The sequence below is a fragment of the Trematomus bernacchii genome, unplaced genomic scaffold (genome assembly GCF_902827165.1).
Source record: "Trematomus bernacchii unplaced genomic scaffold, fTreBer1.1, whole genome shotgun sequence".
Lineage (NCBI taxonomy): Eukaryota > Metazoa > Chordata > Actinopteri > Perciformes > Nototheniidae > Trematomus > Trematomus bernacchii.
The window spans coordinates 423,107-438,048 of record NW_022987735.1 but is presented as its reverse complement, the minus strand read 5'-3'; the positions used below and the strand labels follow the sequence as shown (position 1 = coordinate 438,048).

Genomic DNA, 14,942 nt, shown 5'->3' with positions numbered 1-14,942 from the left:
AATAATTTAGCCCCAGCCCCAGTTTAAAAATGTGACAAAAGTTATTTTGCAACATATGAAAATAAACTTTGAACAACAACAACACACACACGTTAATACACAAAACTACAATGTGTAACTGTCCCCCTATGTGGAACTCGACAAGCAACTGTGATGCTACATGGCAGCACAGAGACTCAGAAGCGTCAGTGTTTGCAGACAAGCGCTGTTCTCCATCAGAAGACTTTCATGCCTGTGATACACACTCGACAGGGGAGAAACTGAATAAAGTAGATGAAACACAAAGACACTCTTTCTTGTTGAGACACAGTTAATATTTAAAGATGTGGGGTATGTGCTGTCTGCTACAGCATCACATCATAAGAATATGTTATGCACAAACTAATATTCAAGTACACACCAACACCTTGAATGTTTTTCAGGCTGAATCTCCATTTTTCACCTCTTTGACATTCATAAAAGCAGAACAAAAGCTGTTCTAAAATAATCCAGACATAATGTCACAAAATTACAAAGTAATTGTAAGGAATGAAATCTCTGCACTGATCACAGTAAATGATGCTGAAATATGTTCCTCAGTAATCATCATAACGACTCTCATAAATTAAGACCCTGTGTTTATTCTAGATTGAACGCATCAATGTGAATTACTAGCCAAACAAAAACAGCAGAAACGAGATATTTGTTGTGTTTTCAACAATATGGGCCGGTCTTGTCTTGACATTTCTGGTGATTCACTGCATGTGCATTAGTCCTGTCTGAACACCATGAAATAACCAGGCCAGATTTTCTCAACAGCTTTTGCAAAACAAAATGCATCCAAGCATAAACCCCACCACACAAAGACATGCTTTCATGAACACAAAAACACAAATGCACACAAACACTCAGCATCACTCACACATATCCTGTAATCTTCTTCATCCCACAACAGCTTTCACCAAATCATAATGTAAGTTCTGTAAAGCCTGATCCTCATGCTATCATCAGCACTTCTGTGCTGAGAGTGGATGTGTCTTAGTTATTCAGGTTAATGCATTCGCCTGTGGGGCATATTCCCATTCTGGCTCCCATTGCACACACATCCTCTTCCGAACTGCTGCGCCATTACTGTTCACTCACGCTGTCTTTGGTATAACTACAGCCACACTGCTGGGAATAAACCTCTTAACCTTCAAAAGGATGTGTCATACTGGGGCAGCCATAGCAGGAGTCCCTCTTAAATCATTTGTTCCACAGTTAGACCTACAGTGCAGTGTTGCACAGTAGGACCTTATTAGTGCATTGAAATACAACATTTTAGGGATTTTATTCTAAAGAGCTACACATAATACAGCAAGAAAATAGAAGGAACAAATAGTACTGTATGAAGCACAAGTAAAAGCGTGTTTCTGAGGATAGAGAAGTGTAGGCTGAGAGAGAAGTGGGACATCAGTCATTCAGCTGTAGCTCAGGTACCTGCAGGTGAGTGCTTCATGGAAGGGTTTGATGCTGGCGCTGCGGTCCCTTCGGACAGGTCCGGGCTCGATGGACGGCAGGCCTGTGGCGGAGGTGGTGGTGGTCCACGTGGAAGAAATCCTCCTCAGAAGACCAGGGTGGAGACTCCGCCTAATACGCTGCAAACACAGAGAAAAATGTGTGAGATGTCCTATTTAACATTGTATTATGTATAACTTCTGTGAAATGCCTTGTAAACATGCTGCCGCAACAAACACAATGTAGACATTTGGGATCAATAAATATAATCTAAAGATATTGACACTTACACACACAGTTACTAACTACACTAATACACCCATCTTTTTATAAATAAATAACATCCTAACCCTTAATTTACTGCCGTAATAAACAAAAAAGGCATATCTGTAATTGTGTTGGCGCTGAAAGAGATAAGGTTATTGCTTTTACGCTTTGTCTGGAGTCAAATTGATCATCTAAATGAAACGGTTGTTTTCAGGAATCTGCCCAAGATGAAACAAAGGATTCAGCTGATAAAACCTTGAAAATGTTTCATGATTTGAGGCATTTTAATTGTTTTAGCTCTTTGGATCCAAAGGGAATCAACACAGTCATGACTGAATGGAGGACATTTGCAGGCAGCTGTGGCAATGATGCCCCTCATGGCACAATGTTTAATACTTTGTGAGTATTGCATTGCAGAGATACACTTCATCAAAGGGAATCTGCCTCTCTGCTTCTCATTCTCTTTGTGAGTTTCTTATGTTTTGTTCTCAGTCTCTTTCTCTATCTGTCTTTTCTGTGCTCTTTCTCTGGGGTTCCCACTGGTCTGTGCCCTTGTGCTGCCTCCATCTGCTCAGTGCCATGCAGCAGCTTGGCACAGCAGCGCTAAACATGGCAGGCTCTCTCCCTCAGTGTTCTGCAGGATGACCTAGTAAAGAACGCCTCAGAATCCTGAATGAGCCCATTCACAGCAATGCGTCATGTACTGAGTGCAAGCTTACACACTCCTACGCGCCGCTGGTTTAGGTCACTTCAACGGACATTTCACTGACTTCCATTTACTCTGGAGCCTTTACCATAACACTTGTTCATGAACAATAAGATGGCATGATTTTAATTAGATTTGTAGATTATCCAATTTGTAATGGCACACATGCGTGCAGCAGCCACACCTTACATAAAATACTGCACGAACAAACAAGATTTTAGACCAAGTTTCTCCCCAAAACATCCTGTGTGTAATGGTTTTGTGATGAGAAAATGTATTGTATTGTATTTTGTATTGGATATTAAAACTGCATAAAAATATGCCATTAACTCTCGACTTTCAAAGCGGAATAATGATGCTGTGGCACAATTTTGAAGCAGCATATTTATATCCTTTGATAAAAGCCCTGTAGACACACACCAAAAGTAGAAACACACGAGAGAAACACACACATACACACATCCCCATCGGCACCAACAGCATGGTAAAAACCAGGCCATCTTCATAAAAAAAGAAAAACAGAAAACAGAACTAAATCCGATTCCTGCTGCTGTCAGTTTTAATCAAGGTCAATACATGGTTAAGTGAGAAATTGTAAAAGTTTAAACATTTTATAATTAGTCGTGTGTTTTGTTATCCATGTTTGATACAGTATGGGCTTCAGATCTAGTGGCTTTTTTTACAGCACATAGAACATGCCATGTGTTTGGTTTTTGGAAAAGTGCTTGAATCAGTATGCATCACGATGGACATCAAACTCTTGGCCAGGAGGCAGAAAAGCAAGCGCAGGGCTTTCCACTCCGCACTAACCACCTTCACTCCTCCTGAGCCGGCACGTGGTCTCTGGGGAGCCGAGTCCTAATGAGTGCAGCCTCACTCGCCACTCCACAGGCACACTTTGTCTTAGCTACTTTTTACAAAGTTCAGACGTTGTAAAAAGGAAAAAAAGCACCTGTCAACCAAAAAGATTGGCTCGATTGCAGCGCAGGCATCGACCAATCGCCAGCTTACAAGACAGCCAGGACAGGAATCTTCCTCAGATTGATAACAGGATCCATAACTGTGGTGGGGGGTCTAGTGTTGTTGACACTTACTCGTCCCTCTTTGTAACCTTTTGAGAGATGTGTTCACCTTCATGTTGCCTCTCCTCTTTTACACGACACACACACACACACACTCATACACTCTGTCTGGCTCCTCACATCTGTCATGTTGACACAGCTGTGGCTATGAAAGGGAGAACAGGGCTCGGAGCAGTAGAGGCGCTCTATTTTTCTTCACTCAACTCTATGAAAATACACTCCTTTATTTGATGCTAAAAGGAAGCACTCATTAGCTGAAACATGGGCTAAAAGATTAACATGTGTGTGGAGGGCTGTGTAAATCATTTGTCCTTAATAAAGTAGACTTCACTTTTTATTTTACGATTATTTCAGCTGTTTCTTCAAAAAAAAAAAAGACTACTCTGAACAATTCTGACTTTTTATATTTTGAGTAAAATTCCTTCCTAGCAACTAGGCAAGGCAAGTTTATTATTACAGCACCTTTCAGCACACGGCAACCCAAAGTGCTTTACAAAATAAAATAAAAGACATTTAAGAATAAATACAGTGGAAGCACATAATAAAAAGGCATTTAAAAAAAAGGCATTTTAAAAAGCAAAGATAATAAAATAAACACAACAGGTATAAAATACATGGATAAAAGCCAAACTGCAGTTTGAATTTGAACAACTCATCCAAATGCAGCGTCAAAAAGATACGTTTTTCATCTCGATTTAAAAGTATTAACAGTTGCAGCTGACCTGCAGGATTCAGGGAGTTTGTTCCAGATGGACGGGGCATAACAACGAAATGCTGCTTCTCCATGTTTAGTTCTGACTCTTGTAACAGAGAGCAGACCCGTCCCAGAAGACCTGAGACTCCTGGATGGTTCATACTTTTGCAGGAAATCGTTAATATAATTTGGTCCTAAACCATTTAGTGCTTTAAAAACCAGCAGTAGTACTTTCAAATCAATTCTTTGGTAGACTTGAAGCCAGGGTAAAGACTTCAGAACTGGACTGATGTGATCCACTCTTTTAGTGTTTGTGAGGACACGAGCAGCAGCGTTCTGAATCAGCTGCAGCTTTCTGATGGATTTTTTTGTGAGACCTGTGAAGACACTATTACAGTAGTCGAGTCTACAGAAGATAAAATCCTGTTGTGACATTAGTCTTTTAATCCTAGATATGTTCTTAAGGTGATAGTATGCAGACTTAATAACTGTTGTAATGTGACTGTTACATTTCAGGTCTGAGTCCATCACTACACCTAGAGTTCAAGCTTTATTCGTTGTTTTGAAGTCTGCCGACTGAAGCTCTGCGATGACTTTTAATCGTTCGCTCCAAAAACAATAATCTCAGTTTTCTGTTTGTTCAATTGGAGAAAGTTCCTACTCATCCAGTCATTGATGTGCGCAATGCACTTACTCAGTCTTGTAATCGGAGAATAGTCTCCTGGTGAAATTTTTAAATAAATCTGGGCGACAACTAGGTGTCCTACCGGTGAAATGTAAATCATGACACTTCCTCTTCATTTCAGAATCACAAGGAATGTGCTTTGGTGTATAATGGCGCATTTAAGATGTAAAAAGATTAAACACATTTTAGAACTGTATTTATTGAAGTACAACTGTGAAAAAAAGAGAATGTGTTTGCAAGAAATCTTTACAAAATAGTAACTAACTACAGTACAAATATTACTACTAACTTAAAAATAAGACATATATAGTAATCAGAATATCAAGAGCTGTGCAGCTTCAAACAGGGTACAATTGAACAGAAATGTGAAAAATATACAGAGCAAGGTTCACAGTATGAATATGAGGAATTGCTCACATGATGTATGTTCACGCAGCATGTAGTATCTATTGGAGGAGTTCTGAGTTTGAAATGTATGTCCTTACCTTATGGATGGACGTTTTCCCTTCTTTCTCCGGTCCCTCCTCTGAGTCGGAGAAGGTGTAGGCATCGCTGGGGTTGAGCAGGGGAGCAGGGCGCGGCCGGTGCAGCGGCTGGAAGGTGAGCTGGGTGGTGAGCAGGTTGCTGACGGCCCGCAGCGAGGTGCAGGTGTTGGGGGGCAGAGAGGGGTCAGCCAGCAGGTCTGAGATCAGCCCGTGGGCCTCTCCCATCACTGCTATGTCCACCATCACAGTAGTGCCTGATGACTGTAGGGAGACAGAGAAAGGAGAAATGAACATCATTGCTGCTGGGGCTAATGTGAGTTGATGCTAATGAATGATAGCATCTGATAGTGGCTGTGTGCAGCTTATTGGCAGCAGTTGTGAAGAGCAGGTGGGTAAGCTATGTCAGCAGCTCCCATGTGAGGACATAATGTGGTTAACGGAGACATTGGCATCACTTGTGTTCTTTATCCTACAGAACTGAAGGTGAAAGTATGCTGAACTTATACGTTTTAGTTTAGGCACAGAGACAAACTTTTTTAACTCTTTCTATTGGAAAAGTGCAATGACTCCAATACTAATTTTTAAGTATAATCCTAACTTATTCTTAAACGTTCACCAATAAAGGTTTTTACATTCTATTTTACCTCAAATCTACACAGGATTTGGCATCTCAAGCATATTATTTTTGCGTTTCTTATTTTGATTTAGTCTCGATGCTCTCATTAGTGTTGATTTTGGCAACAGAAAGCTAGGAGTTTTGACAAACCGAAGGGACACTACCTACCCAGCGCCAATCCGCATAAGGACAAAGTTAGTGACTAGTAACTAGTTGGAGAACATGGAGCAGCTACTGTTAGATGTGTATTTCTCTGGTTGACAGAAAACATTGAACAATTAGCCCAAGTAGCAAAAGAAGGGATGAATGCAGGTTTGAGTATTTTAATTCAATGCGTCTTTTTACATCTCTTTGCTGGGTTTTGAAATGTGATGCATATCTACAGTACACTCCACAGAAAAATATCAAATTAGTTTAACCCACTGCCTGTGACAAAGAGTAACTTTACAGCAGCTCTAAAGGTTGTTATTCTGACCTCCAGTTGTCTAACCTCTCACCTTGCTGCAGTGAGGATGAGGTGTACTGCATCTACTACAAAGTGCGACGGAGCACACTCTGCAAATACAACTACACTCCTTACTGCTGCTGACTGTTGTTGTACACATTTAACACCATTTATAATAGTAAAACACATATGTGGTTCAGCCTGCAGAAGGACTACTAGTACATTTCCATTTTGCTGATATTTGAAACATACTTTTATTTACAAAAAGTTTTGAATGCAGTACTTTTACTTGTCACGGTTAGAGTATAGTACCCTGCCTTACTGCTACTTTTTCTTAAGTAAAGGCTCTGATTAAATATCTCACTTCTAATCTTTCTTTATTCATACAACAAAGACTTGGTTTAAAACTACCACAGAACACACACAGCCATTTAGCTCAGGGAAAAAACAATATGGAACAAATTAAAACAAATGATACCTATAAACAATTCCCAAACACAACAATAAGTAAGTAAGAAAACAATAGACACTTTACTTTGGATTCCTATCATAGGAGACATATTTAATTCCCCGTGTGGGACTGCGATCCTGCCAAGCTTTGTAGACTGTATTATAATTGTGGTATCACATGCACTGGCACACTTACATCCACTCGCACATCAAAGGCTTGATTCTGTACCTTATATGGTTCCTTTTAGCTCAGAGAAGCAACAACGTGAGGAGGAGTAGGGAGTGGTACATCACAGTTGTAGGAGTTGACATACTTTTAGACATCCAAACAACAACATGAGGTTGACACATGTTCAGAACAGCTGTGCAATACATAATGCTTAATGAATGGCCTCATTAGCACTGTCTCCGCTAGAATCTGACCTTTGACCTCCCCACTCCTGACCCCTGAGACATCTAACAGCCATAATGTGTTCCTGATCGTCTGCCCTAATGCTGTGAAGGCTTCAGCACGCCTTGTTTTTGCAGGGAAAAGTGAAAAGTTCACAACTAGGTCTTAATTACCAGTGCCTAGAGCAGCTCCACAATGACAACTACACACAGGTCTGTCTCGGCTGCCAAGAAATGTATCCAATAGGATCGCGAGTTCCCTTTTCCCCCCGAAGAATGTTATCAGATTTTTCTCCCCCAATGTCCCATTCACTCAGACACCAGCAGCCATGCACCAGACTTGTTCTGTTTACACTAAGTGGCAGGAGGTTTACCCCAACAACCCATGTGTGAACACCTTTCATTTGTCTCCAGCTGTGGGAGCAGTGCTGGTTTCGCATTTTATTTTCCTTGTGGTATCAGATAAGTCACTGTATTTATATTTTTCCTATCGGACTGCAAGATTACAAAAGCCATGTGTTCAGCGTGTGTCAGGGCATTCCTCCACACGCGGTGATCCACACGTGATGATGACGCACATTTATTGATAAACCTCACACATGGTCAGCACTGGGACCGAGCTAATCTCTTTTTAAGATGAGGAGAAGTCCTGTGGGATGGCTGATGAACGTTAATGGACAGACAACTATTGTACTCCCCTCATCCCTCATCCCTCCTCTTCTCCACATCTTTTACTTCTCCTCCCTATCCTCTGATGCATGCTGTGAGGATAACATATAAACACCTGTCTCTCAGCTCATTTACAGGCTGATTTAGGAGCTCACTAAAGAGGGGGTTTAAAAGAATATAGCTGCTGGAGAACATCTGTCTGTCCTCAGCATCTCCAAACACGCATGCGTGCACACACAAACAACTGATGTGCAACTCCTACAAACTTAAACCCCTAGTTTTCATAACACTGGCAATACAAAAGTTAAAACAAAACATATGTTGCAGGATATAGACTGACACTCAAATATATAGAGTATCCAGAGGATGCAGAACTAAGACACACATGTTTATCCGTTTAAGCACTTTCCAAGGACGACTAGAATTGTGTCACCAAGCTTGACTTCCTAATGAACTGGACCAAAGTGCCATACAAGGGGAGGGAATAATAAATGTGCTGGGTGTGACTATGCACTGTGAGTAAAAACGTAATACCTAAAACCTTAGGTTAAAAAATAAAACGCAATGAAAGTTCCAGGTGCATGGTTAGGATTTGAGATTTAGGGACACAGTGGGGACCTTGCTTCCAATGAATTTGTACTATACTTAATTAGCTGAAAAAATGGCAAAACCTGCTCTGCTACAAAAAAACAAGCCCTCTCGTCTCCACATTAAGACCCTCTCACTGAACCGCTCTACAGAATGTGAGATGATACAGAAGAGCTTTTAAAGAAAGCTGGCAGCAGGAAAAGCAGAAAAATGTAAAGTCCTGACCATCACTGGGATGAACTTTTATATGTATCGCTTTAAAAGTTGTGTTTGGCTGGAAGATACATCAAGATGTGCCTAATCTCCCAAAAGTCTGCAACCTAAAACTTGAGAATCATCAATGGACATCCTGCAACAGATCGAATTATAAGTACGTTACGATATCATAACGTTATATAAGCATTTCCTGTCAGGTTAGATGATCTTTTTCATTCATCAGCCACAGCTATCTCCGCAGCAGCAGGCTTCACTTGCTGAGAGGATAGATCTCATAGGAGCCCCATACAGTGACCTCTGTCTGGGAAAAACCACTGTGAGTATCCTAGAAAAAAAGCTTTTGGGCAGATGTTATGATGGAGCTTTTAAAATTCTTGATATTTTTCTGAAAACACCACGGTGCATGTGCTTACCTTGGACACTTCTGCAGTGTTTGTAAATTCTTTTAAACGTCATTAAAATCAATGTATTTTTACATTTCCTGTGAGGCTGTATATTCTGTGTGTTTAATTACTTATTTTTCTAAATGGTCTCCTAAGCATACATTCTCTTTTTACTGCTGCACTACACCACCTTCATAGTTACACACATTCACATCTGGAAACTGTCAACAGCTGTCTGCCACTGGCTCACACTCCTCTCTGTAGAGACTCTTCTGAGAAATACACCCATCACTGTTAGGGAGACTGCATCTCGGAATTGTGTGGAGGAGAGATGGGAGTAACCACTCTAAATTATAGAGAGGAGGCAAAGGTTGCTTCTTTGAACATTGAAACAACAGCTTCCTCGGTTTGAAAATGATTCATAATTCCTCTGTTTCTAAGTGAGACAGATCTTTGTTTTCAAAAGACATATACACACGAACTGTGGCCTTGAAGACAGCTGGCGTCAGCAGGCCTGCACGTTGAGAAAATTACAAATCCCTCTTCTGGTTAGTTAATATATACAGTAAGCACATGGGATGAGGGGCTCACCTGCAATCTACACTGTTTGGTTTGATTATTATGGTCAGTTTTGCCTTTGTGAATAGTGAAAACAACTAGACCCACTGTCCTGATAGAGTAACGCTTAGAAGGAGTTACTTTGACATTTAGCGGAATGACTTTTATTCACTTAATTGTATAGATATAAGAGGATGGTTTTTATTGTAGCCTAAATATAAAGCTACCATTATTAGCCAGTTAGGTTAGCACAGAGACGGGAAACTGTTGAGCCTGGCTCTGACTAACGCTGCATCTTTTTAAAGAAATAGGCTAGCTGTAAGATATTTGAGGCACCTTAACAGTTGGATCATTTAGAGAAATATTTATTAAACATTTTCTGTGCCATTGCAGATTTACTTGTGCTATTCAGGAAGTAATATTTTTGGAGCATGTGGATTCTTTCCTGCTTGCAGTCATTTGATATTTTCGGGGCTGGCCAATCTTTTGCATTTAACTGGAAGGAGGCAGACGGATTTTAAAAGGTTGAAAAGTTCCTGTTTCGGCTGATGCCAGCTCCTGACACACCCACTGATCCTCTCTTAATCCGGCCTCTTTGCCAGCACCGCTGGTCACACTTAAACCACAAATCTGTGAAATATTTGGTCACAAGCCCCCAGCTATGGTTGACATGCTACATTTGACAACACTGATTACCAGCATCAATAAGCAGACTTTATGACTCCTCAACAAGCCAAGCCATATATTAAAGCATGCATGAACAGGCTGTTATGACATCTTACTATGATTAACAGCAGTATGCATGACCAATGGTCTTAACTGCCTGTGTGAACACAGTTTGAAACAGTACGTCAATAGACATGCAATGGATAAGCACCGCGAAGCAGTTCATGTAAACCAAACCAAGGGCCAGTCAAAACAAACCGGCTATCACTCTGAAAAGTGAAACGCTGTTTGTCCACACAGCGTCTCTGTACTCATGGCCCGCTCCGCTGTATGTGCAGCTTCAGTTGCAGTAAGGTGAACCAAAGATTGATGAAATAATATTTGCAAATAAGTCGTGGTGCTGGTTTAGTCTGGATAGTGCAGAAGATTTAAAGACTGTCACTGACTAGAGACATTTTTTTTAAAGGTCCCATGTCATGGTCATTTCCACTGATCATAATGCCATTGTTGAGGTATACTAGAATAGATTTATATTGTGCAATTTTCCAAACTCACATTGGTTTCTCATACAGCATCTCTGTATAGTATGTGTATTCACTCTCTGTCCTAAACGGCTCGTTGGAGCTCCGGCCCCCCCCCCCCCTGTGAGCCCAGTGTGCTCTGATTGGCAAGGACGTTGTGACGTTCGCTGCTCAGTGAGCTGGCTTACTGGTGTGGTTTCCGGGACAGCGCGAAACTCATCCTGAGCACACACAAACACTCACAGCCGAAGTAAAAACAATAAGTGTGGCTTGATATTGAGTAAGAAAAAGGTATATAAACGCTGTGAGAATGGGTCTGCGGAGAGCATTTCTCCGCGATCCCAACTCGTCTATTACCAACCAGGGAGCTCTATGCAAGTCAATGGGACTCCCTGTTAGTTGAAAATGTATGCTAATGGTCCTGGTGTGTGAGGAGCTCCGCGGATTGGTCCATTTTGGTTCCCGGAAGAAACAAATGGAACAAGAGAAATCTCCAACGAGGCGTTCTGGGGCAGCATAGACAGGTATTTTCTGTGTTAGAGTTTTACTCGCTACAGGGTGTACTTTGAGGGTTTTTGACTCTGCACACCGTTTACATGCATAAAAACCTTCATAACACACAAGGGGACGGGTAATAACCAGAAAAGCATGACACCTCTCCTTTAAAACCTTATTAACAAAAGGTTTATGATAACTATACTCAAACCACACTGTGTACACAGTGTACAATGCAGTCGTAAAAATACATTAAATATGTTACATTCTGGAGTGCATAAATCTACAATATTTCCTCTTGTACCCATTTACTTGATGCAAACAACAACATCAAATTCATCTGTTGCAACAACACTGAGTCATTCAAATATGATTATTGTTATTTCTGATGTTTCCACATGTTTTTGGCAAATAGCTATGCAGAAGAAAGATTACATTTGTTTGATGTAACAAACAAACTCTGATCCTCCTGTCTAATGATGGTTATTAATGGTAAACACAACAGAGATCACATTTTTGTAATTTCTGAGATGGTCCACTTTATGCACTTTTAACCCCTTGAGCCTCATCTAAACATACAGCCCTTTTAGCCTCTAGTAAAATACCATTGATATGAGGACTTTTAAAATTGTGCAATGGTGAGAATATAATGTATCCCACCGGAGCGCTAAAGACTGGACAAATGCCTCAGGGGCCTACTCCAGAATGAAAGGCATTTCATTCTCTTAGTAAACACATTTCAATAATGTGAGCAACTCTGGCTCTTTCTAAAGGACAGCACACAGATACATACACTTATTTTACAATTAACCTCCTAAACACATCCTCGCACACTTCAAGAAATATGGGAATGTGCTGAGCAAGAAGCTGGGGAATTTATTATTATTAAAATAATTGTTATTTTTTCTTCGGTTGATTTAATTTATACAGAACCCTCTGCATGTTTCAAAAATCATTACTATGCAGTTTTCTGTTTCAGTGGCAGTGCAGTTAGTGTAATGGCCCTGATTACATCTGTCGAGATGGATTAGTTGAAGAGGAGCCTGGGAGATGATGATGTTCTCTACTTAAAACAACAGAGCAATGATATCACAGCGCAACGGTAACACTAAACTCCGCCGAGACACTGCTCGCTCCCTGCCTCAGCTCCAACAGCCAAAACTACGCCCACCAGCTTCCCACTTCCCAACAAAACACTCACCCCCACCGCGACCCGACAACCCTCACAACCCCTCCGTCAGCTCAGACCGAAGCTGTGCTGAGCCAGGTCCTCGGCTGCAGCCAGGATCCAATTACACGCTATTATATATTTTATTAAAAGGGGGTGTGGGGGGGGGGATCAAAACAAAACAAAAAAGAATAACTGCCTCATTAAAGATTTACTGGGAAAGGTCAAGCCAATTGACCCCTAACATGCAGCCATCTCATCTCCAAAGAGAGGCTTGTTTTTCCCTGAGCATATTTCAGGGTGTTTGATTCCAGAAGAGAAGCCAAGTAAGATAAGATAAAAAAAAATACTGAGTAACAGAAACAGACACAGGCAGACCAGTATGGGTAGGAGAAACGCCAGCATGAAGGACAGGGCAAACAAAAGACATGCATGAGGTAAAACAGATTGCTTTTGCTAGACGATGAATGGGCGAGGATTAACCGCATGATACTAGTGGTTACACATATTATCCAGCAGCAGCAGCAGGCATAGTCACACGTTTTTTTAAACATCTTGCAAACTGAATATGCATGCTATTAATTAAACCAAGTTAAATGTCAATCTATTCATCTGAGAAATGGCACCAGCTTAGAGATGTTATACTTTCTGCACTTCATCAAAAGAAAGAGGCTGAAAACTGCTAATGTGTCCGTATCATTTGTGGCAGATCCAATTATCTCCCAGGCAGAATACGCAAGTCAAACCTGTAGGTAGTCTTTCAGTATTGCCAGAGGACCCCATTTAATTAGAAAATACTCTAGCCTATCATGATAGATCCAACAAGAAAAAGGTCAGTGACCTATTTTAACCTCCTAACCCTCAGTTTGTGAAGAGCTTACAGTGAGTTTAAGAAATCTTCAACATGACGGCAATGTCATGGCTTGTCTGCCTCACAGACCACTCTTCCAGCCTTTCTGTGACTTAGAATAACAGCCACAAGATCCAGGCCTACAAACACTCTTTTCTGCGATAATCTCCCGGGGTAATGTTCCAAAACCAATGTGTTTCCAAGTCGAAAAACAAATATTTAAATAGCTCTTTCCATACATAACTTCAGTGTCAATTCCTGAGCTAAAACATCCACGCATGCTTTGGACAGGGGTGCTCGCGAAGAAAAATAATAAAGATACGTGGTTTGGAATATGAGCTAATGTGTGCATTACTATGACACGCTGAAGACCAAGCAAACATTCTGGTCACTGACTAAAGAGCGGAGTGTGTGATTTACTCTGCGAGGTGCCATGGCACAGCGCAGCGCTACCAGCTTCTCTGACCAACAACCTGGTCCAAAAGAGCAGAGCCAAGGGAAAATAGCCACGAGATGGAGAGTGATTCCAACATAAGCCTCGACTTCTTACACATCTTCTCAGTCTCTGGACTGTTACAGGATTCAGGTGACGAACGCAGAGCACCAATCCAAATGAAAAAAACCTTAATGGCAGCTTAGGGAATGCATCAATCAAAGGATATGTGCTTGCCTACTAACCACACATAACAAATTGATATGAGCCTTGGACGAAGTTTCAAAAGTGTAACCGGCTCTTTGAGAATGTCTCCCCTCAAAGGGGATAATGCTCTAAGGCCGATATTGGGAACAGATATATGAGTCTTAGCATCTCTAGGAAATTACAGTCTGTAATTTAATTTCAAGCCAAATTGTGTGCTGCACTATGATCGCTATTCAAGAAAAATCCCCTGATTTTCACCCCAACCACAACTTTGCAGCATTTATTGCTACCCAAGCACACAGTGTCAGCACAGACGTGTTGCCTATTCATCATTTCTAAAGGATATCCTCCAGATAGTAGAACATGAAGTACAGAACACATACTGCATATGGCCATGCCAAAGCCAAGGGCATTGTTTGTTTTTCCTGTACTACAGAGCCATGCCATGTCGCTCTGTAGCAGCTCAATACACCAGTTCCCAAACACACACGCATTCTCCCCCCGAAAGATGGGAAATGTAATCTCAAAGATGTGTCGGTGTGTGTCTGCCCTCTACAATCTGTGCCCTCTGTGTCCGAGTGCCTCTAGAATCAATTCCCTTGCCTTTAATGGCTCTTGCAGCACCTTACAGCCAGATCACAGACCTGTGTCCTTTAGTCCAACAGAGTACAACAAGGACTCCGGTGGGAAGTGACACCTCAGGACATGCTGTTTAACCAGGGCTAAAATGAGTGGGTGAACGGGCCTGTTAGTTGTTAACATTTCAGCCATTTGCGTCATTTATAAGGTGTGTGTAGGCGAGTGACGGAGATCAGGGAGCTTGTTCCTATGTGTGTGTTTTCCTGTCAGCTGTTTATGATTATTATTGTTAGTGTGTCTCTTCTTGTGTGGA

General features: G+C 41.2%; 1 protein-coding gene across 2 annotated transcripts in view; it reads right to left on the bottom strand.

Annotated features, from left to right (window-relative positions):
* The window catches only part of LOC117494997 (cGMP-inhibited 3',5'-cyclic phosphodiesterase A-like), a 71,419-nt gene that overhangs the window by 20,469 nt on the left and 36,008 nt on the right, over positions 1 to 14,942 (bottom strand). For both annotated transcript variants that reach the window (XM_034146053.1, XM_034146054.1), the window contains exons 3-4: positions 5,396 to 5,656; positions 1,459 to 1,616 (exon numbers count right to left, since the gene is read on the bottom strand). In XM_034146053.1, coding sequence (XP_034001944.1) covers positions 1,459 to 1,616; positions 5,396 to 5,656 — 419 coding nt within the window. The remainder of the gene's footprint in view (positions 1 to 1,458; positions 1,617 to 5,395; positions 5,657 to 14,942) is intronic.